Below are 25,004 nucleotides of genomic sequence, written 5' to 3'. Positions count from 1 at the left end.
TGATAAAGTCCTTAATTTCAGTTTTCAGAACCTGACATTTTAATCTGGTCTGAAATTCATTAAATCCAAGAGATCATCACTTTAAGATATTCTGCTTTATTATGATCCCACATTTCAATAATCATTATGTTTGTTTTTCTGGAGTAATTGCTAAAACACCCTTCGAGAAAAATTTCCTGCAATTCTTAGGAGCCACAGTGAAAAATTCTGCCTTAAATACCACCTTCACAATACATGTTCAGGTACACTACAATTGCTATAACAGGAGGAAAATGAAAATATACTAATATTCAAGTCCAGTAGGACACAATTCAGATATAAAATATTTCTGTCTCTCTTTCTCTCAACCTGTGTGTGTGTGTGTGTGTGTGTGTGTGTGTGTGTGTGTGTGCATCCCATAAAAATTATTGCATGGCAAGCTTTGCTCACCATGCATGGTTAATTCCGTATCATGAGTATAAATGAGGAAATAACAGGAACCCAGACATGCCTCACAGGAACCCATTACACAGTCATTTTATGGAGACTATTGGAATAGGATCACATAGACACCTTATTAAGTAAATCATGTTAGCCAGAGCTGCTGAGCACAAAACTTAGGCCTTGGCAGAACTAACATAATTTGACTATGAAGACTCAAAGAAGAGACATAAATCTTTGTTCATTTCATTTTACATGCAATAACAAGTACTATAAATTCAAAAGTTCTTCTCCCTATTGGGTGAAATCACTAGAGTTTTTATGTATTTTTATGGCTGTGTCTCCCCCCCCCCCAACACACACACATATTTTATGATTTCTGTGGGGGGAAAAACTCTTTACTCAAAAACATTTTTGCACATGTAGTGTTTATAATCAAAATACTTTACTGTCTTCTGTGCAAAAAAATCAAACCCAAGAATGTCTCCAAGTTATTTTGCATGAATATTTAACGGAAATGCAGAATATCTCCCAGTAGTTCACCACTGTCTCAATACATCCTTTCTTGCTGAAGAAAAGAAAATCTGTGAGTATTATTTACTTCCCTACACCCCACCCCACCCCAAACAAGAAAAAATACACAGAGACACACAGCCACACGCACAAATCAAAACTCCTGTTTATTGAAGCAAGTTAGGCCATAGAGTAACTTCTAGACTCCATCTAGTGACTCATGGTTGTTGATTAGCTCTACCTATGGGTAGCCCTTGCTTAGGGTTGCCATAGCTGAGGACCTCCAAACCGGGACAAATGTAGGACAAGGTTTAAAAATGTAGGACCTTTTTTTTTTTAATTTCCTAGCCAGGAAAGTTTTAAAAAAAGTCCTACATTTTAAAACCTTGTCCTCCTTCTCCTTCCCGGCTTGGGAGGAAGCCTCGGCCTGCTCCCAGGCCGGGAAGGAGTGTGGGGGCCGCTTGTCATTGCGCGATCGCCGCAATGGCAAGCAGCCTCCTCCTCCTCCTCCCCGGCCTTGCGGAGGCCTTGGAGGACCCCGCGGCCAGAGCTCCGACCGCGGAGCCTTCCAAGGCCCCTCTGGGGCTTGGGAGAGGCTGCCTCCCAAGCCCCAGAGAGGCCTCAGAAGCAGCTCCGCAATCGCGGAGCCTTCCAAGGCCCCTCCGGGGCTTGGGAGACGCTGCCTCCCAGGCCCTAGAGAGGCCTTGGAAGGCTCTGTGATTGCGGAGTTGCCTCCAGGGCCTGGCTGGGGGGGGAATCCCAGGGGTGGGGCCAAGCCGGGGTGGGACCGTGAGGACCCGCCCCAAACCGGGAAAGTCCCGCCCCTAGGCGGGATATGGCATGCCTACCCTTGCTAGTACATAATCTAACTCCTCCAAATATTAGAGCTTGTATATGTTAAATATTTGGGCCACAACTGTCAGAAACCCTCAGCTAGTATTGCCATTGGAGGATTCTGGAAGTTGTAGTTAAGTTTTAAGAACTAAATTAATGTTAAACACACCTCTTTCTGGTGTCTTATAGGATTGATAAGATATAATAATATATATATGATATATATTCAATCCTTTGTTTTATATTGTGATGACCTATGGTTATAATCAGTTAAAACTGAACTGAACTGAACAATATATGTATAATATATGTAATATAATATATTGTAACATTTAGTTGGCTCTTACCCTTTTTTGGCTGCATCGTACAATGAGGAAGGTCTCTATGCTATGCTCCTTGAGGTAAGCATTGCGTTCCCCACCAAAACCCAGCTCCACTTCATAGTCACCATTGAGATAGTTTAGTGTTGCTTTTGTTATGTGGATTCGCCTTGAATGGAGACAAAAAGTAACCAATCTATAAAATCTATTGCCTACTAAAATAAATCAAATAAGAAATGGAACGTTTGAAAGAGAAATATTGATCAAAATCCTATAAACAATACATTTCTACATAACTATGGTAGTTAAGTATTAATGTAGCAACTCTTGATCGCTCTCTCTCTCTCTCTCTCTCTCTCACACACACACACATGTGAACTTACTAGTCAGCAGCTGCTGTAACTGATGGGGACTAATGGCTGACTGACATTCCTACCTCCTCCCAAGAGTGATCTCTAGTAAAGGAAGAAGAAACAGGGACTATGTTGCAATTTCCCCTTGTGCCAAAGATCACTCAGATGAGGGAGGGAGAGACTATCAGTCCACTGCTCCTTAATTGGCAGGGGAACAGACTCTGATCTGCTATCCAGTAAAAGAAGACAGAAAGACCTTCACTGTCTCTACATGTCCTTTAAAATATGGGCAACATAAGGATCATGAATATGAAGCAACTACAAATGCATAACTCTAGATTACAGTCATAATTGCTCTACAGGATTCTGGCTGGTATATAGAGTGATATGATCAGGTTCATATATAATATGATCAGATTCATATAATATTTTCTTCTGAATTTCCCATGCCCACTAACCACTACATTGAAAGCAGAATTCTTTCAACTATAGTCTGTAACTCTAGTCTGTCCATGAGAGTTCTGCTTTCAATGTAGTGGTTAGGCAGCCTGGATAATTCAAAAGAAAACATTATAGTGACACTCTTTAAGTACTTGTGCTTTAATAAGTACTCTTTGGCTGCAAAAGCATGGCTTGTTCAACTGATACAGCATATATTTAGTTACCAATAAATGTCACATGAGCTCATTCATAAAACCAATAGTTCATTGTCACCTCCAGCCTTCTTGCCTAAATACCTAATAGTTAGCAACCTCATAACAATTTGGTACTATCAGGTGATGCTCTGCCCATTTTCTAGTTGAGAAATGAAGAATTTAAATGGATTTGCTCTGATACTAATTCCAAGAGAAGCCTTCCTTCACTTGACTTTTCATACTTTCAGGAAAAAGATAGAAGCCTAAATAGCATAAACATTAAATATTACAGTAATTGCTGCTAGTGGGTATGAACGTGACTTCACAAAGGCTTTAGCTGAAATGGTGTGCAGAGGTGAAAACCTTTCAGGAATACATTCACGTCTTACAAAAGACTCACTCTTCCTCTAGGGAATTTTTGTGTGTTAATGTGGATGGGAAGGGACGATGTTAATTTAGGATTCATTCAGAGTTATGGCAAGAAACACCAGCTCATCTTGAATTGGCTTTGTGACAAATTTTTCTATCTTTCTAAATATTTCTATACCATTTATATCAAAAAATGTCAAAGTAGTCTCATCAAAACATACACAATACACAAACACATGTTCTTTTTGAGGTCTAAGAAACAGATGCCAGGGTTTGAATAACTATGAATAGTGCTATGGCTAATGACACAACTGGACTCAAGCTAAAAGGACATTTAGCTGTTGAGGTGCTTCGAGGTGAAAGGAAAGGCTGAAGCTGAACTCATATTTTTGCTGTGTTCCTATTTTCTTGCTATCTTTTCATGTCCCTTTTCTATGGCTTAAGTAAAAGTAAAGGTTTCCCCTTGACATGAATGCCTAGTCATAACCAATTGGAGGGGGCAGTGCTCATCTCATTACTAAGCTGAAGAGCCAGTGTTGTCCAAAGACAACTCCGTGGTCATGTGGCCAGCATGACTGCATGGGAAGTTGTTACCTTCTCCACTGAAGTGGTACCTATTTTTCTACTTGCATTTGCATGCTTTCCAAATGCTAGGTTGTTAGAAGCGGGGACTAGTGACCGGGGTTCACTCCGTCATGCAGCACTTGGGCCTTAAACTGCCAACCTTTCGACCTTCCATTCGTCAGAATTGGTGTCCTAATCACTAAGCCACTGCATTCTATGAATGCCTCAACTGTATTTCAATAAACCCAACTGAAGTTTTAAGTTACTACAATGGTATAAATTTGGAGTCTGAAAGAAAAATTCATTTCGGGGTTGAATTCTTGTTTTGGGGGATAATGCCCTCATTTTGCCCCTCCTCATAGCTATAATCCTGCTTTTGGGGATGAAAAAATGGGGTTGTGTGCCCACTGCTAAGAGCTCCAAGGATAACTGCATTACAAGGACAGCTTAGGGCCAGTAAAGAAAAAGACTTTTTTCCTCCTGGCTATATCAGATACAGGCCAAATATTATTTTGGAAAACATTATTTTTGTAGTCAATGTTTCCAAGAAAAAGCAAGGGAGTAGTGCTTGGCATTTCCAATTTGGACATGTTGTACAAACATCTTTCCGGTTTTCCCCCCCTTCATCTCCTACAGAGGGAGCAACTTCAGATGTCAGTAACGTATCCAAATTTAGAAAGAGCAACTCCGGGTGCATCCAATCTGATTGAAAAGTCCCAAATTCTGTTACTGTTCTTTCTGATTTCATACTGGGTTAAAATAAACTGACTTGGGAAGCTGGTATAAAAAGTTTTTGATGTATCGGGAGCTGACAGAAAATATTCTGGGATAAACAAAACATCTACGGATCTCCAAAATACAAATTGGAAGAGGAACAAAATCTGGGACTTTCCAGTCTTTTTAATTAGTCTGGATGTGCTCTCCATCATAGAATATCATTGAAGGGATAGCATTAGAGGACAGACTTACTCAATTGGGACTGCAAAGCAGTACCTGAGCAAAGACAAACAGAAAGGTAAAAGCTATATCATGGTTTTAAGAGTACAAATCTCTTACCCTGCTTTGCCACCTGCTTCCATGTGATTTGCTAACGTGACGTCATTTGACCACACATCAAACTGCCATTTTCTGAGGCCCAAAACTCCACAGTGAACTCTCCCACTGTGGATTCCAACTCGCATGTTCACGTTGACACCTGTCACCTCCCGCACTAGTCTGAAGAAGAGTGTAAGGAAAAGAAGGAAGACACTGAAAATGGTGCAGATTCAAATTGAAAGAATTTATAATCCTCTAGTTTCTAGAAAGCACCCAAATACAATGCTATAAGCACTGGATGAAGGTGTCCTCAAATGAAGTCAGCTTTGCTTAACTGTATATACTCAACTATAAGTTGACTTCATGTATAAGTCGAGGGCAGGTTTGGGGGCCAAAATTATGGATTTTGATATGACCCATTTATAAGTCGAGGGTAAAACTTAGGGGCATGTAACAAAGGATCTAAAGGATGAAGCAAAGGAAAACAGTGTCAAAGAACTTACAAAATTCCAGGAGGGATAACTGTTTGTGCTCATACTAAAGGGTGGATGGATGAGAGAGTAGAGGGGGGGTTGATGCTTCCAGGACAGATTACACTCTTGCTTTTCACTAGGGGTTGGTTACTTTTTTAAAAATAAGAATTAAAGTACAGTGTTTACACTGACCCCTAGATAAGTTGACTCAGGGTTTTTTGGGTCAATTTTTTGACAAAAATGTCTAGACATATACATGAGTATATGCTGTAATTTCAGAGCTTGGGGTGGAGGGCATATATTTAGAGCAGTATAGAGAGAAATCGCTGGGTTCTGGATACTGATGCTGTACAAAACCGCTGGGAGAGATCATCCGGAGACATGGGGCGCGGGGTTATCAGTACGCTGATGACACCCAAATAATCTTCTCTATGTCTCCGACTGATGCAGTGACTGAGGATGGCGTCTCTCCTCTCGTAGCCTGTCTGGAGTCAGTAATGGGCTGGATGAGGGAAAACCGACTCAAGCTGAATCCAGAGAAAACGGAGGTACTTGTGATAGGTTCCCCTGGTCCAGGAATGGCGGTGGTTCCACCTGTCCTGAACGGGGTCACGCTCCCTGTGAAGGACTCCATGCGCAGTCTGGGGGTGCTTCTTGACTCGTCCCTTCACCTGACTGCTCAGGTGAATGCGACGGTCAAGAGCACCTGTTATCAGCTTCGGCTCATTCGCCAGCTGCGCCCATACCTGGCCCAGAGGGACCTTGAAACTGTGGTACATGCCCTGGTAACCTCGAGACTGGATTTCTGCAATGGGCTCTACATGGGACAGCCCTTGTACCAAACCCGGAAGCTTCAAATGGTGCAGAACAAGGCTGCAAGGCTGGTCACTGGCACGTCCAGGGCCAGCCATATAACACCGGTTTTAAAAAACCTCCATTGGCTGCCCATTCGCTTCCGGGCGCAATACAAGGTGCTGGTAATGACCTATAAAGTCCTAAATGGCTTGGGCCCAGGATACCTGAAGGACCGCCTCTCCCCATACATTCCGCCTCGCACCCTCAGAACATCTGGGCAGCAACTCCTTAGGGTTCCCGGGGCGAGGTTATCCTCCACTTCTAGGAGGTCTTTTTCCATCGCTGCCCCGGCCCTTTGGAACACGCTGCCCATAGAGCTCCGCTCAGTTACCTCCCTGGCCCAATTCAAACGGGAGTTGAAGACTCACCTGTTTAAAATCGCATTCCCCGACTAAGTCCTTATAGGCCCCCCCACCGTAAAGGCCGCACAGGCAATGGTTGGCTAACCCGGGGGCATTTGTTGTTATTTTATTCTGTATTGTATTGTTTGTAATTTTAACACTGTTTTTTGGAATTTTTTATGTATTTTTAAATGTTGTGAACCGCCCTGATCTCACGGAAGGGCGGTATACAAATAAAACATTTATTATTATTATTATTTAAGATCTCACTAAATGTAATGGTTACATTGCAAAGAGGAAGAGGAAATTATTTCAGAGCTCTCAATTTGTCTGCATAGCAGCACCAGGCATCAAATGTTACACAAATGAAACATAATCCATAGGTGAAACGTTCACTGCAGTGGGAAATCTTGAGCTGCTGTTGTAATAGACCAGACAGCTCTGTCTTCTCGGCTCACTCCCAACAGGCTCCAGTGCTAATGAGCTCGCCAATGTCCAGAGTTTGCTCCCAGAACTATCATTGAAATCCTTTGTGGGATTTTGCCTTTTAGGGCAAAAGTTGACTTAGAAGAACACAACAGTTCAAAAGGAAATTATATCTAGTGATTAAGGATGCTGCTGCTGAGACAGCTCCTGGCCTTGAAAGACCTTAAATGCTTGGCTACAGCTGCTGTCACTGGACATGTTTTGGCTACTGTGGGGAGAAGCCACAGACAGGCCACTTCCAGGATGACTGTACTGAACAGAGACCAATCATCCTCTTAGTAATGAGCAGATGTCACGGGCCAGATTCCCCAATTAATCACATGTGATTACTTCATGGACATAGAAAACTCCTATAACCCTCTCTCCCTAATCCTGATTGTTTTTTGAGGTTTTGTGAACAATACAGCATTACTATCAGAATGTTTTTTTGTTTTGTTTTCTGCAGACACAAGCAATTGATGTTCCAGTCCTTAAGCATTTATTGGTGTTTTAGAGCCAGCTCAGTGTAGTAGCTAAGAGTGTGACTTGCAAAATTCCTTGTGCAAATCTCACCTTGGACTCTTAACTCACAAGGTGATTTTAAATAACCCTCTTTGCTTCATGTCCTGCCTTCTCACACATTTGCAACACGAAGATAATAACTGGGTTTAGAAGAATTACTGATACGATGACATGTGTAGGTTTCTGAGCACCTGAAACACTCAGTACAGTCTGGCCTCCTTATCCACAGATTTTTTATCCATGGATTCAAGCATCCACAGCTTAAAAATATTTTTTTTTAAATATAAATTCCAAATAGCAAACCTTGATTTTCCATTTTATGTAAGGGACAACATTTTGCTATGCCATTATATTTCATGGGACTCAAGCATCCACAGATTTTGTTATCTATGGAACCAAACCCCAGCAGATAACAAGAACCCACTGTATAAATTTAATAGGGATAAACCACAAGTGGCCTCAGGAAATGTGAAATTAGATCTCATGTGTGTATAACTGTGTTTTAAATGCAGTCAATGCAGCTGTGCCACACCAGTTCAGAACTGGATGGGCTTTTTCTCCCTTGTGCTGTTCTTTTAAATTTTCTTCCCCCTCCCAGTTGCGATTCCCAACCATAGGGGGAAAGGACAGATGAAAAGGTAATCAATTTCCAGTCAGGTTGGCCCTCAAAGACAAATATGATATCAGATACTGTGTATCATCAACAGTGACATCAATTTCCTCATACAGTATTTAGCTTTTATCTTTTAAAAAAATCAAATAAAATGGTTATTTTTCCAAATTCATTACTAAAAATCAGATAACTTTAATTAAATATCAAGGTAGAAGTTCAAAATGTTTAAAGGAACATATAAATTATTACATTTTGTACTGTAAAAAGCTTTTGTGACCACTGGAATTGGTATACTTCTTCATTCCCTAATTATTTGTGCTTATCAGACTGCAACCCCAATGGAAATTGGGAGGACTGGGATCTTGTGATTTCTGTGCTCCAACAATCAGCCTACATTCCCTTTCTGATGAAATTCAATGTCATCGTCACATTTATGACACAGCACGACTGTAATCACATGTACAGACATTCTTGAATTCACATTCACCAAAACATCAGCACTAAGCAAAATATAAGTAACCAACAATGTACAGGAAACAGTTCACTTTTAGCTTACAACAATTATGTACAACCCTCCCACAGCAAAAAGACTCTTTTAAGTTTATAATTACTGTTATATTTAGGTATATCCCACCCCTTTCCCAGTTCAGGATTCAAAACAGCTTACAACAATTAAAAAAATACTGTTAAAAATCCACAAGATGCAAAAATTAAAATGAAATTAAACAATAAAACAAACAAAGACAACAAAACATGTATAATTAAACAAGCACACAAACACACCAGCACAACAATTAGCCAAATCCAGTGCATTATTTTGGTGGGACAAGCCTTAGGTTTCCTGGTTTACTTACATTGCATCCTTTCATCTTAGAGCAAAAAAGCCACTTGCTGTCCATTCTACAGTGTTTTACAGAAAAAGGCAAAGCACATAAGCAGATATAAATCCCTAACCAACTATCTTTTACTGGCTGCTGTCTCTTTCTGAAAATATAGAGACTGGGCTTGCATGTAATGGCAAGCTAGAATATAGGCTGTTGAATTCTGACATCTTGTGCAGCACTCATTTCTGCAAACAAACCATAATTAGCCAGGTGCAAATCGCAACTAGAATACAGGGTTTATTACTGGCTTACATGTGATTTTTTTTTGGCTTACATACTCTGGTTTGTTTAAACCACTGTTTTTATGTTCCTGCCATGTTTCTCTTAACTCCCACTCAGAAACAGAAACTGACAAAAAGAAGTGGGAGACAAATAAATCTGGAATGGGGGAAATGAACTGGTTCATTTAGCTATGTGCAGGATAGTTCATGGGGAAAGTGAGAAGCGTGGGTAATGTAAACAATGGCTTAGTGTAATAAGGTGAAAATGGCCATAGTTTGCTGCTCTGAGACTAAGAAATCACAGTGCAACAACAGCAAACATTTGCTTTATTCATCTCTTTTTTCCAAAACAGACTTCTACTCTTATTTTTATTTTATATATTGAATTTATACCCCCACTTTTCTCCCAGGATGTGATCCAAGACAGCTTACATTTATTTAAAACTAGATTAAATTAAAATGTTATTTTCCAAAAGTTAAAAAGCCAATTACAGTATTTTTTTAAAAAAATGCTCAAGATTAAAAACATGTTTAAAGCATAATTATTTCATTTATTTAAAAATCTCTTTCTTTGCTGAAAAAAGTGGAGGTCAACTATTACTTGTGGGACTTCTCCCTACCACCATCCTGGGGACTACAAAAGATAAGATGTTGTTCACACCATCAACCATTGTGTGGGTGGCATTTTGTGTGTTTTGGCCTTGAGACAATACAATACAGTGCCATGCCTTCTCAAGTTTTGTGGGTGTTTCAAGTAAGTCTCTATGGCATTTCCACAGAGCTGTTGTATTTTACAACAAAGTACAGATATTGGTCCTGAAGTGCACTCCACATTTGTTTACAAACTGTTCCCTGTCAGCTTTCAAAAAACTGGCTCCCACTTCATGTGGGATGAAAAGGATTTAGCAATCTTATCTCTTTGCTAAATCTGGAGTGAGAGACTTTCTGTTCTCACTGCCTCCCCCGTCTTCTCTGATGAAAAGAGAATGCTTCTCAGACAAATGAAGGTAATAAAGATCAGAATGCTGGAATGGCAGGCATTATAATTTCTAGACGTTTCATGAAACTCTTTGTGCCTGCGACATCTACATGGTGTAAATGTAAGCTCCTAAAAGAAAAGCAAAGAACGAGACTGTTTAGCTTGAAAATGCCATATACACTCAAAGCATGGATGCGTTCAGAGAAAACTTGGTGCTCCTAATGACCTACGTAAAGCAACAGGCAAGAGGTTGGCAGCATGAGCTTTTGTAGATTTGAGCCTACTTCCTCAGATGCATCTGAGGGAGGCTCAAATCTACAAAAGTAATGCTACCAACTTCTTTCTTTCAGCTTGTATCAAAGATGCTAAAAGATCCCTTTGCATACTGATTTTCCAGACTAACATGGCTATGTCTTTGAATTAAATCAACAGGGCTTATGCTGACAATCAAATATCTTTATATTGCATTAATTTCAAAGTGTCCTAACCTTCTTAGAATTTTGCTCAATAATTCAGCCAACTTCAATCAGCAAATGTTTAAATTATGGGAAGGCTTCATTTAAGGCAAATGAATTCAAAACAACATAAAATTGCTTTTAATTCATTTATATTTTAATATTATAATTTGTTAGTCTGTTTTAATATGATCAATTTATGTGGCTTTATCTACACCATTTAAAGTTAGTGCATATATGCTGACCTCAGTCCCAGTTTTGAAGTACAGAAAAAGTATAAATAAAATAAATATAAAATAGGTGTGCGGCTCTCCATTTGCACTGGGGACTTGAACTGGTACCAGGAGATTTCTTTTTCTCATTCCACCCCAATCCTTGATCTGCTTGAGACTTTGTCTTGCTAGAGTAGAACATGATTTATGAGATGTAAAATTAGTTGGAAATGCATGCATGTGTCCATCCATCCCAAGCTCTGAGTTCCTTGATGTTGCCTGAAAAATTTGGTACTTACGAGATGGCCTCTATCATATCCATTCCCATTTCAACACAGCAGTGTGCATGGTCTGCTCTTGCCTCAGGTAACCCAGAAACACAGTAATAACAATCACCTAGGATTTTTATACGTAAACAATGATTCTCCTGCAAAAGAGAGAAAATATCAAACGTTTGTTTTTAGGATGCTGACTGATGCCTTTTAAGGCCATGAATATTTTGCACAAGCCAAAAGTCTGACAGTAGAGTGTAAAAGTCACCCTTATAGTTCAATGGAGATGAGGCAAACCCTACTTACTGCTGCGAGTTTATCAAATCTGGCGAAGAGTTCATTCAGCGTCATCACCAGCTCCTGAGCAGTGCACTGCGAGGCCAGACTGGTGAACCCCTCAATGTCCGCAAAGAGAATGCTGCAAGGAAGGGTTCAAGAAGAAAAGAAAACATAAGGGACAGACACATTGTTAAATGTAGGTTCCTCATATTTATCTCCTCATTTTTGTAGTTTGTCTCCTATCCCCAAGAATATGTTCCCAAATGCATCTGAGGAAGTAGGCTCTAGTCTACAAAAGCTCATGCTACCAACTTCTATCTACCAACTTCTATCAGTTCATCTCAAAGGGGCTGTAAGATCCCTTTGCACAATGATTTTGTAGACTAACACAGCTATGTCTTTGAATTTCACATATGAGAGTTTTTGTGATGGGCCTCTCTCCTGCTAGGTTTATAATGCCTGCTGGGAGAGAAAAGAGAGAAAGAAAGTAGATAAGAACAAGAGGTATTTGGAATGTGCATGAGTGCTCCTGCCCAACACAAGTTTTCATACCTACCTTGTATCTGCCCACTGAAACAAAAGTCACATCTCATGTATGAAAAGAATATACTATGTTTCTTGGCTGGAAACATATCATAATTTATTATTCATGTGTTACAGGTAGGGAACAGATCCGGGAATCTTTGGGAGGCCCATTCTTTAGAAAAATAAATATGTGACTGTGAATTATTTGTTATGCAGTTTCTGGCCTTAAACAAATAGAACGTGTAACAGTGAGAAGTCAAAACATACAGTCAGCCCTCTGTATTGGAGGAGGGTTCTATTCTGGACCCTTCCCCATGGATACTAAAAAAATATGGGACCTTAAGTCCCATTATTATCAATGGACATGCAATGCACCGTCATTAACAGTAATGGGTCAGGGCTATCTGTGGATGCTCTAATTCATGGATAGCTAGCTTGCCAATCCAGAGTGCCAACTGTATATGTTATTAGGCAGCTAAGTAAAGAGTGTCCTTGCTGTAAAACACAGTAATGTGTTGCTTTCCACATATTCCTGGGAAATGCTTTTTTAAAGAAAGGAAGGAAGTAAAGGCCAAAACCCAGTAAGCCAGATTTTGTGGTAGCATTAGGGGAAATAATGAGGAAAGATGCATCTTGCACTACTTTTTTTTCTTAAAAGGGTATAACACTGTTTTACATTAAATAAAACAGAATAGTAGTAATAAAAACGCTCAGATGGCTGACATTACTTAAATCTAAAAATAACTATCACAGAAACATGCCACAATTGAGTTATACTATTTTAGACAGTATTAAAAGTTTAAGCAACTTCAAAGAGTGCAAAATTGCGCTCATGTTGCTTTAGATTTTCACTGAAGTGACTTGCTTAGCTAACCACCACTAGATGTTCCCCCTTACCTTCCCTCTTATCTTGAAGTCAGAAATGTGCCATAGCATGTAAGCCTGTATTCGAGGGTGAATGGGTTAAATGATTCTTCTCCCTTTTCTGACACTTAAGAATTAAGGTATATCGCCAGGTAACAACAGTGATTACTTAAATGATCCATGGAATTAATCTGCAACAGGTCAGGTTGCAAGACAATTAAAACAATATTTATAGGATGCTGCCACAAAAATAGCTAATTTGTACCTGAAACCAGCACATGCAGATCTTCACATGGCCATGAAGCTCACTGAGCGACTATGAACTGTTGCCATCTTTCACCCTGTCGTGTCTTATGGGGTTATTGTAAGTGGGGCAGCCATGTGCATTGCTCTGAAGAAAAGCCAAAATAAACTACAGCAAGCACTCAGTATCCATGGATTCTTTATTCACGGATTAAACATTCATGGCTTGAAAATATATCTTTTTTAATTCCCAAAAGCAAACCTTGATTTTGCCATTTCATATTTTTATATTGTTGTTCTATCATTGAGTGTTCTTGGCAGGTTTTTTCAGAGGGGGCTTGCCATTGCCACCCTCTGAGGCTGAAAGAGTATGACTTCCCAGTGGGCTTCCATGGCTGACCTGTGATGTGAACCCTAGTCTCCGGAATCACAGCCCAACACTTAAACCATCGTGCCATGCTGACTCGCTACCATTAAGCCATTTTATTGTGCCATTGAATTTAATGGGACTTGAGCATGCATGGATTTTGATATCCACAGAGAATCCTGGAACCAAATCCCAATAGTTACCAATAGTCCACTGTACTACCATTATGGCTAATGTTGCTGTTGTATTCTTCTTCATAACAAACAGCTTCATTTATATACTGATTCATACCAAACTAGCAGTGTCTAAGCGGTTTACAACTGTAAGCTAACTGCCCCCAACAATCTGGGTAACAAGGACATAATGATGATGACAATTCAATTCCAAAGTTGCATTAGTCTTTACATGTTATCCAGGAAACTAAAATTACAACACCAGCACAATCCTCTGAAAATAATAAATAAAACCAAAGGCCTCCAATGAAGTTTACACTAATTCAACTATTGATTTGATTAAAGATCGGAATCGATTCAGAGTAATTACTACCTCCTTTCATTTTGTATTGTAGTATCTAAGATCAAGTACAAACATATTCTTTATAGTAGCCCCAACCAAATTAAAAATAAATAAATAAAACCTTTAGGACCTAAAACATAAACATCAAATTTAGCACTAGAGTCTGTTTAGAGACATATACAACTTGTAATTACTGTTGTTGCTATGTTGATGAGCCTGAGACACAAGTATTCACCATCAGTGGTACAGTGGAGCCCAGGTTCACACACAGTCAAAGCCCCAAGACAATTTGATTAGCAAGGACTATTATATCGTCTTCCACCACCTCCTTGGACTCTGCTGTTCACTCTGCATTCAGCTGCCATCCTAGCAATAGCGGAGAGGAAATTGATTTTCTGAGCAACCATGTACTTGTATGAACCATCCTTGTTGCAAGGATGTATTTTGTTGTATTTTGGGGTGACTTGGTCTTGAGTGGGCACAGTTCTTGATATTTAACAAAGATCTATTCTTGATGGAGGTTAAAATGGCTAGAAATTATTTTTATACTACAGACTGGGGTGGACAATTGTTGGAGGTTAGGGTACTTTGTTGGCTGCCAGGGTGCATCCAGTTTTGGAAATGTTTTCACTCACAAATGCCCCCCCTTGTGGGTAGTGGGGGCAGTTTCAGCATATTTTATGCTGGAGGACGCCTCCACACCCCCCACGCCATCGGGGAGAGAGGCCAGAGGACTCGCCTGTGCCTGTTTGGGGCGTTTCCCTCCACCGGGAGGAGGCCGGTGGCAGCGGCCTCTATAAAATCTCGGCTTGCCGGCCCCGACGGAGGACGCCTCCACACCCCCCACACCATCGGGGAGAGAGGCCAGAGGACTCGCCTGTGCCGGTTTGGGGCGTTTCCCTCCACCGGGAGGAGGCCGGTGGCAGCGGCCTCTATAAAATCTCGGCTTGCCGGCCCCGACGGAGGACGCCTCCACACACCCCACGCCATCGGGGAGAGAGGCCAGAGGACTCGCCTGCGCCTGTTTGGGGCGTTTCCCTCCACCGGGAGGAGGTCGGTGGCAGCGGCCTCTATAAAATCTCGGCTTGCCGGCCCCGACAGAGGACGCCTCCACACACCCCACGCCATCGGGGAGAGAGGCCAGAGGACTCGCCTGTGCCTGTTTGGGGCGTTTCCCTCCACCGGGAGGAGGCCGGTGGCAGCGGCCTCTATAAAATCTCGGCTTGCCGGCCCCGACGGAGGACGCCTCCACACACCCCATGCCATCGGGGAGAGAGGCCAGAGGACTCGCCTGCGCCTGTTTGGGGCGTTTCCCTCCACCGGGAGGAGGCCGGTGGCAGCGGCCTCTATAAAATCTCGGCTTGCCGGCCCCGACGGAGGACGCCTCCACACACCCCACGCCATCGGGGAGAGAGGCCAGAGGACTCGCCTGTGCCTGTTTGGGGCGTTTCCCTCCACCGGGAGGAGGCCGGTGGCAGCGGCCTCTATAAAATCTCGGCTTGCCGGCCCCGACGGAGGACGCCTCCACACACCCCACGCCATCGGGGAGAGAGGCCAGAGGACTCGCCTGCGCCTGTTTGGGGCGTTTCCCTCCACCGGGAGGAGGCCGGTGGCAGCGGCCTCTATAAAATCTCGGCTTGCCGGCCCCGACGGAGGACGCCTCCACACCCCCCACGCCATCGGGGAGAGAGGCCAGAGGACTCGCCTGCGCCTGTTTGGGGCGTTTCCCTCCACCGGGAGGAGGCCGATGGCAGCGGCCTCTATAAGATCTCGGCTTGCCGGCCCCGACGGAGGACGCCTCCACACCCCCCACGCCATCGGGGAGAGAGGCCAGAGGACTCGCCTGTGCCTGTTTGGGGCGTTTCCCTCCACCGGGAGGAGGCCGGTGGCAGCGGCCTCTATAAAATCTCGGCTTGCCGGCCCCGACGGAGGACGCCTCCACACACCCCACGCCATCGGGGAGAGAGGCCAGAGGACTCGCCTGCGCCTGTTTGGGGCGTCCTCACTGCTGCTGCTGCTAGCGCGGCCGGAAGAACTGTGGCTTGTGCCCTGATACCATCTGGGCAATCTGGAGTCTTTTGTTTTTGTGGAAACTCTGGGGGTTGGAGGGCTAATTGCTGTTTGGATATTGTTATTGCTGTTATTGTTGTTATGTAATATCGGCTGTTTTGTGATATGCACTGAGAATTATATTGTTGCCTTTGTATTGAGATGTATTGCCACTGATGTTATGATGTTATGATGTTTTTGAGATATGCTGTATTATGTTATTGTTTGCGAACTGTTGTAAACCGCTTTGATTAATTCATTTTAGAAAAGCGGTATACAAATAAATCTTATTATTATTATTATTATTATTATTATTATTATTTTAAATCCAAGAAAGGCCTTCTAAGAGGAAGTGAACTAGAGGTCGATTTCTGGGGGATTTCTTGTTGGAAAAAAGGTCTGTCCTGAGCTGCCTAAAACAGCTCAGAGTGAGGCCAAAAATGTGGAATATCAACATAGGGGTTGTCATGATAAGAGTCTACATTTCCAAAATTATCGCTACAACACTATTTATCATTGAGGTTACTCTGTGGTAGGAAAATAATATCTGAAGCAGGGTCTCATAATTTACATTGTCTTTCTCACATAACTCCAGTCCTGTAATGTTGGGAATATCCCATCAATACCTATGAATAACAGGCCACACAAATGAGCATGAGGCTGGAGTACTGGAGGCTGCTCATCTTGTAGTGATTCAGGCTGAACTCCAATTCTTTGTCTCAATAATGATGATGATAATAATAATAATAATAATAATAATAATAGTATTCCGCTCTTTCCCCAGAACTGGGATTCAGAATGGCTTCACAACATTAAAAAACAGTACAATTAAAAACACAGAAAAAAGTACATTAAAAAGGAATTGTATTGTTACAATTTTAAAACAGATAGTTCTTAAAAGAATAAAACACATTTTAAAAAGATAAAACTATATATATAAAAACTGTATCAAACTTTTTTTGAAATGGTACAACATCCCAGCCTGTCCTTATAACAATTCCTTAAAAGCCTGTGTGAACAGGTAGGTCTTAACCTGCTGGTGGAAGGCCATCAAGGAGGGAGCCATTCTGATCTCCCTGGGCAGGGAGTTCCAGAGCCTAGAGGCAGCCACCGAGAAGGCCCTTTCTTGTGTCCCCACCAACCGTGCTTGTGATGGTGTTGGGATGGAGAGAAGGGCCTCTCCAGAGGATTTCAGGGTCCAGGCTGGTTCATAAAAGGACATACGGTCTGCCAAATAGTGTGGACCTGAGCCATGTAGAGTAAACCCACTGAATTAATGAAGATCCAGAAGTTCCAGTTAATTTTGGTGAGTCCAAATCTAGCTCAGACTCATAATTGGACTGAGTCCATCTTCTCCTCCTCCTCCTCTACTTTATTTTTATCCTACCTTCTTCCCGAGACTGGGATTCAAGGTAGCTTAAAATTTAAAATAATTACAATATACAAATGATTAAAATGTAGAAAAAGTGAACATTAAAATAGATGCCTCTGCCTGCTAATGAAAGGAGAGCAAGAAGGGAGCCATTCTAGCCTCCCTAGGGAGAGAGTTCTAGAGCCTGGGAGCAGCCACTGAGAAGGCCCTTTATCCTCTTCCCACCAACTGTACCTGTGAAGGTGGCAAGACCTCAGCATCTAGGCAGGCCCATCTGGAGAATTAGAGAAATAGAGGCCAGTTACAGACTGCCAAAATAAAGCTGCTTCGGGTCTCTTTGGAGGATGCTATTTAAATGATGCATGGGTCCTAAGAGTCTGGAGGTTGCGCCAAAGCCACACTCCATTCCTAAGCACTGGAGTGCAGCTTTGGTGCAGCTTCCAGATTCTTAGGACCCATGCATCATTTAAATAGCATACCTCCAAAGAGACCTGAAGCAGCATTATTTTGGCAGTCTGTAACAGGCCAGAGTTTGTTAGATAGCCTGGACCTAAGCATATAAAGCTTTATAGATCATAACCAGCACTTTGAATTGTGCCCAGAAACAGATGTGCAGCCAGTACAGCTGTTGGAGCAGTGGTGTTGCTCGATCCCCATCACCAGCCTCAATGAATACTAGGCCTAACCATTCATAAGGACACAAACAACATGACTTTCTGAACTTTTAGATGACTACTGAACAGAAGTGATCTATTTATATGTTAATACTGGAAGTCTGGTTTTCACAGTTTGCTTTAACTGTATCCCACTGACATTCACTGACAGATTCTTTTCAGGAAACATGTGAGCACAAAAACAAAAACAAAACAAAAAAAACCTTCTCTAGCAGAAAAGCTATTTGAAGAAATGAAGAGAAAAAATCATGGATTGTTTGGACCTGGAATTACCCACTCTCTAGAGTCTATGTGACCTGTAACACTGGGAAGTTCAGGATTTTGTGCACAAAATTCTGACCAGCTTATGACCTTGCCATCACATGCACAGCTAGAGGCTTCAGTCTGATGATCATACATTTGATTCATCTATGCTTTAGAAGACCAAAAGTTTACCCATATCAGTGAATTTTATGAGGTTAGATGAAATGCAGCCATCACATGTCTATTTTTTTTTTATGTCACTGCTTAGGCAACTCAGCTGTATATAATGCAATAGGATAAGGGGGGAAAAACACATTTATGCACAATTCAGTTTGGAAAAGCCAGTCCTTATCATAAAGGGCTAATTCATCATTCCTGAGAGCTTGGCATTCCCTCATCTAGGGAATCTGAGGGTGTATCTGCACAGTTGAAATAATGCAGTTTGACACTACAGTGTGCCGGCATCATACACGGCTCACAGTGGAAGAAGCCTCAGCATGCCACGGAAGGGGTAACGGCATGTCCATGGTGTGCGCGCTGCATTGAAGGCACAAGCCCCATTATTTTTTGGAATTCCCTTTGTACAGGGATTCCCCGAGTAAGGGAAGGGCTCACTGTATTTTAAGCACTATAGCACCAACCTAGAGAATTCTGTGATTTGTAGTTTTAAAAAATCTCTATTCTTCTCTGCCAAAGAATGCTGGTGCCTCATAAAATGACAAATCCCAGGATCCTGCAAGATGGAGCCATGGCAGTTAAAGTGGTGTCAAACTGGATTATTTTTACTGTGTAGATGCACTCTGAGTGGTACAATAGTGGCTTACTTTCTGTTTGTAGAATCGTCAAGGAATTGGCATTAAAAGGATGAGACATTTGTGCAGATGAATCCTGTGTATGTTGATTCAGAAGCAAGTCCTACAGCATTCAGTGGAGCAGATTTCAGAAAAGTGTGCATTAGACAGTAATCAGCTTGAAATGGAAGTGATACAGTATATATTCAAGTATAAATCGGCCTCATGTATAAGTTGAGTTCAGGTTTTGGGGCCACAATTATGTATTCTACCATGACCTGTGCATAAGTTGAGGATAAAACTTAGAAGGCAGATGGGCTGCAAAAGAAGCTTGAGGGGTGTGTGCATGCCCTTTCTTCTCCTCCTCAGCTCAGCTGTCCCCTTGGAGGACAGCCTGGCCAAAGGGGAGGTTTGAGGGGCGAAATTCCACCTTTCATAGAATCATAATAATAATAATACTGTTTATTTATAGCCCACTTTTCCAAAAGAGATCAAAGTGGGTTACAACAAAGGTGCTGGAAGAGACCACAAGAGCCATACAGTCCAATTCCCTGCCATGCAGGAAATCTAAATCAAAGCATCCCCGACAGATGGCCATCCTGCCTCTGTTTAAAGACCTCTAAGGAAGGAGACTGTGTCCAAGGACGTTACATTGGCTGAACCCCAACAGAGGAGGAATCCACACTAGGGCCCCAGGGGAAAGGTGATCCTCAGGTTCATGCACACACCCCACGTGTGTTTGTGCAGTCCTCAATCTCTCCAGGTCCAGCAAAACGCACTTCTGATCCCCCCCGCCTCACGTTTAACGTTTTTGGAACCACTTGTTTTTTAAAGGAGGAGACTTCTAGCTGGAGTGTGTCCAGAGAAGGGCAACCAAAATGGGGAAAGGTCTGGAAACCACCAAATGCCACGAGCAGCGGCTGAGAGAATTGCTGGGTATGTTTAGCCTGAGGAAGAGGAGGCCGAGGGGGTGACATGTTGAAATATTTGAAGGAGTATCATATTGAATATGGAGCAAACATGGGAGTGTGTTCCACTGTCGAACAGCTCTTACTGTCAGGATGTTCCTACTAATGTTTAGTGGAATCTCTTTTCCTATAGTTTGAACCCATTGCTCCATTGTGTTCTAGTCTCTGGAGCAGCGGAAAACAAACTTGCTCCCTCCTCAATGTGACATTCCTTCAAATAGTTAAACACCTCCTCCACAGCTCTACCTCCTCCACAGCTCAGCTGTGTCCATGGAAGACAGCTGGGCTGAAGGGGAGGTTTGAGGTGAAATTCCACCCTTCTTCCTCCTCCTCAGCTCGGCTGTCCCCATGGAGGGAAGCCGGGCTGAAGGGGAGGTTTGAGGGGCAAAATTCCACCCTTCCTCCTTGGCCAGGCTGTCCCCTATTGAACTGTCAATAAGTCCACCCTGTGTTTCTGGGTCAAGTTTTGTGCACAAATTTCTCAACATATAGTTGAATATATACAGTATTTGCCGGCAGGCAAAGACATTTTTATTCAAACAGGCCTTTTAAAACCTTGCAGGCTGGGTTTTATTGGGGGATGAGGGGTTGGTTTTAGATTATTATTTTTAACTTTGAATGTTTTAAATTTTATATTTCTAATTTTTAAATATTTTTTATGATTTTAATTGTATAATTTTAATTGTTTTTTAATGTGTTTTATATATGTTGTTAGTCTCCTTGGGTCCCACTTTGGGAGAAAGGCAGGATTTAAAAAAGACAATTAAACTGTTGATATATATATATCAACTACGGGGTGAAACAGATGGGCAACTTTCAGCCATTATGAAGGTGGGGCATTTACATGATGCATGTCTTCAAACCAAAATGAAGCAGCAGCAGCAGCAGCAGCAGCAGCAGCAACAACAACAACAACAACAACAACAATTTGTATTCTGCTTTTTCTCCAATGAATCAAAGCAGATTACAGGAATATCAAGATAAAATCACATAAAATTTTTAAATACAATTAAAACCCCCAAACCTCCAACCCTTCCTCAAACATAAAATCATTAACCAATCCCTAAAAAGAAATTAAACAGGAAAAATTTAAAACATTCCAGGACCAATAAAGTAAAAAAGAATTTTTGGGGCAGATTTGGGTGGGATATGAATCATCTTCTAGAGGAGGGGGAGAGGTCGGAAGTGATGGTATCAATGACACTTCCAGTGTCACAACGATGGCTTAAAGGTGAAAGTAGGGGGGAGTTAAGTCAGTAGATTTGGCCTAGTCTAGAAAGGTCTGCCAAAAGAGATCCGTTTTAATAGCCTTTTTAAAGGCTTCCAAGGTGGTAATCTGATGGATCTCGTCTGGCAGGTGGTTCCAGAGCCTGCGAGCGGCTGATGAGAAGGACCTCTGGGTCACTGCTCTGAGGCTAAAAACTGGAACAAAAAGAAGCCGAATTACTCTGGCTTTGCTTGGAAAAAGTGCATCTTCATGCCTGCATATAAATAGCCCGATGCCAGTGCAGGGCTGCGACAAAGCAAAAAAATGAAACTTCAAGAACTCCAATGCATGTAATGACAACATATACAAACCAGACAGTCCAACAGGGGGACATGAGATGAAAGAGACAGGTATGGTGGGCCTCCATGATTGTGCGTTGCCAATGTATCACTCACATACCGATGCCCTGATGCCCTGTACTGATGGGGACATTGCTCATGTGACTATGTGGTCGGTCAAAGGGATGGCCATGGAATGGGATGGCATTTGGGTGTGACATGAAAAGTATTTGGAGGTTGTAGGTAGTGTGTTTGTGTGATGGTACGCATACATGGTGGAAGCAACAACAAGAAATTGCCCAGTAGTATTTTTTGACATCACGCTGCACCGTGTGATCTGCCCATTGGTATTCACCTGTCTTGGGAGTGGACTGTGTGGACAGTAGGGTTTCAACATGCTTTTAGAAAATGCAGGATTGAGCTGCTTTTTCCTGCCCATCTGCTTCAGTCCTTTAACTCTCTTTAGCTATGTGTCTTACAAAAACAGTGTTCTTTCAGCAATTTTTTGTTAAATATAAGGGAAGTATAGGCTAATCTATTGACATTATTACAAATATTCCAATAAAATAATTTGCACATAAAGGTCTGAATGGGTTTGAATAGAACATTTAAATTAAATGTGCTAAACCCACTTCACTGCATGCCAAGTATTAGTTATTTTTCAAGACTAACGTATTACTCTGCATTCGATTATTCTTAAATAATAATAATAATATTTTTTAACTTTTTAAAAAAACAAAAATAGCCCCAAACCCCAGCAGTAACTTTTCAGACATAATGAATAAATGTTTCTCATTGTATGTAAAGAAATGTTACTATGTTGTCATTAAACATTTAAAAACAATTATTTTCGCCTGTTGCTATTACAGTATATGCCTTTAAGTCAGCTTGGACTCACAGCAACCCTATTACAGGGCTGTTTTTGTTATTTTGGCAAGATTAATTCAGAGAGAATTAGCAAGTGATTTCATTTGAGGCTGAGAGAGTGTGACTTGCCCAAGTGGGTCTCCATGGCTAAGTGGGGATTTGAGCCTGGTCTTCCAGAGTCCTAGTTCAATATTCAAACCACTATACCACATTGTCTCTTTGCCTCTCCTTACTAAAAATTTGAAGGATGGGCTTACTTTTAATGCATTAGTTCCAAGCTGTGATGAAATAATAAAAATCAGGCAATATGACCATGTACCCACAACTAAAATATTGCCTGTTTGGCTCTAGCTCACTTCAGATGACTCCTTTTTTTGGGGGGGGAGTGGGGGTACGGATAAACTATTTTCCTTGCATCTACACCTGATTTACTGAAAAACCCTTTTTACCTCTTGCCAGGATCATGCAAATTACTTTGTAGTCAGAGAGCTTGCCCTAGACCAGAGGTATGCCCTAAATAAGTTAAGGTCTGTTTTATGGCCCACAGCCCTTCACTCACTACACCTCAATAACTCCAGACCAAAATGAATGAATGGATGAAAAAAGTGGGCTTACTTCTCTTGAATGCCTCCAGAAGCAGTAGTTTTGTGTTTAAAAGAGGGTGCAAGGCCTTAAACTCCCCTGTCCTCCAAAATGTGTGTGTGGGGGGGTCAAAAGCAAAACTGGTCTCTGGTCACTTTCTGTTTCCATTTGTTATTGTTTTAACTGCTTTTTAAACTCTTGGTTTGGTCCATGGGTTATTACAATTTTTGTGTCCTTGCCCTTGGTCTCTTCCACACTATATACATTTAATACTTTAATTCCCTTTAACTGCCTTAGCAGCTCCCTATGGAATCCAGGGATTTATGGTTTGGTCAGCCCCATTAGAGCCCTGTTAGCGATTATATCACAAAACTACAAATTCCAAGATTCCACAGGATGGGCCCAGGGCAGATGCTCTACATAGTTGCATTAGTTCTTAGGAATTTAAGGCTGTGAATAAAAGCACTACTAGTACTAACTGCAATAAAGAAGAGCTAGATGGGGTTTAAAAAAAGAAATCTCATTTAATACCTTAATCAATTTGTGTAGCTCATTTTTAAAAGTAATAAGGTCACATGGTGGTATTTGTTTCTTCCTGTTTACTACTTCTCCAAATGTTTTTTTGAGCTGCAAGCCAATGGCACATAAAAATTGTACCTTTTTGCTCACCAAACCAAACCAAACCAAACAAAAAACTCTTAAAATGTTCTGGAGAACATCAGATAAATTTAAATCGAATGCAGATTAGGACAGCATCACTCTGGCAATTCAGGGAGAATAGATAATTTAAGGGAACCTTTCATTTGCGTACCTGTGAAAGTTACATGCTGATCTTAAATTTTCAGGCCTAGAACAAGAAATAGAAAGTATACCAAGAAATCAAGAGAAAATGCTGGATTGTTTCTTTATGAAACAAAATGATCACTTAGGAAGCCAGAAAGCTTAAAGAATATAAAAGCACATCTGAAAATAGCCCTTTGAGCACAGCTGAATGGCATGCAGTTACATAAATGAAAAAGAATCACAAACACTGTCAGCATTGGGTTCCTTGGTGTTCCTATCACAATGATAAAACAGCTGGATGTAGAGGAACAATGTAGTTCAACACAGTGTTAGAGAATGAAATAATAGAAACTACCTTTATATAATACCTTTTCTAGTTCTGACTTCCCACTGTGTTTTCCAAAACAAAATACCAAGTTCCTACTTGTAAGGTGACTGTCTGTCTGTCTTTCTCTAAACAATATATACACAAAGCACCCATAAATCTCACATGGATAATCTGGGCATTAGGATTTTATTTCATGCAGCTGAGTATCTGTGAACATATTTCATGGACAACTTACATCACTCATTCTACAAGTTTAGTTTAGTTAAATCGGTCGTCAGTATGTGGTGGGAAGTAAACCGTGTGCAGCACTGAGAGATGGACTCAATTAATCTGGGTTGAGATTAATTTTGAATGTAATGATATGACGACATTCTCATTATCATGTTTTATAAAGGTTATTTGTAAGTTATTTAATTACCATTTGAGGGATTTCTTTCTTTTAATGATTGTTTTTATTTGTTTTATAACAACAATACAAAAGAAACAATACATAAATAACAAATAGCCTTGGAGGTCTATAGAGGTCTATATGTAAACTTGCACAATAGCTATCTTTTGTGGGGTAATAGCAGTAATAAAGTCCTAAAGACATCACTCAGATCTGCTAGTTGAGGAAGCTGGGATCAAAGTATTTTTCCAAAGAACAGTTTCATGAGTAGGAGGTCCAATAGAA

General features: G+C 41.4%; 1 protein-coding gene across 2 annotated transcripts in view; it reads right to left on the bottom strand.

The window, feature by feature from the left end:
- The window catches only part of LOC149313962 (adenylate cyclase type 5-like), a 321,268-nt gene that overhangs the window by 65,399 nt on the left and 230,865 nt on the right, over nucleotides 1-25,004 (bottom strand). For both annotated transcript variants that reach the window (XM_089520253.1, XM_089520252.1), the window contains 4 exons: nucleotides 11,642-11,753; nucleotides 11,363-11,490; nucleotides 5,065-5,223; nucleotides 2,115-2,256 (listed from right to left, as the gene is read on the bottom strand). In XM_089520253.1, the coding sequence (XP_089376379.1) occupies nucleotides 2,115-2,256; nucleotides 5,065-5,223; nucleotides 11,363-11,490; nucleotides 11,642-11,753 (541 nt within the window). The remainder of the gene's footprint in view (nucleotides 1-2,114; nucleotides 2,257-5,064; nucleotides 5,224-11,362; nucleotides 11,491-11,641; nucleotides 11,754-25,004) is intronic.

The sequence above is a fragment of the Sceloporus occidentalis genome, unplaced genomic scaffold (assembly GCF_023333645.1).
Source record: "Sceloporus occidentalis isolate IW3139 unplaced genomic scaffold, rSceOcc1.0.p SCAF_4, whole genome shotgun sequence".
In the NCBI taxonomy this organism is placed as follows: domain Eukaryota; kingdom Metazoa; phylum Chordata; class Lepidosauria; order Squamata; family Phrynosomatidae; genus Sceloporus; species Sceloporus occidentalis.
Note: the sequence above shows the minus strand (reverse complement) of the source record. Positions and strands in the feature narration are given on the sequence as shown.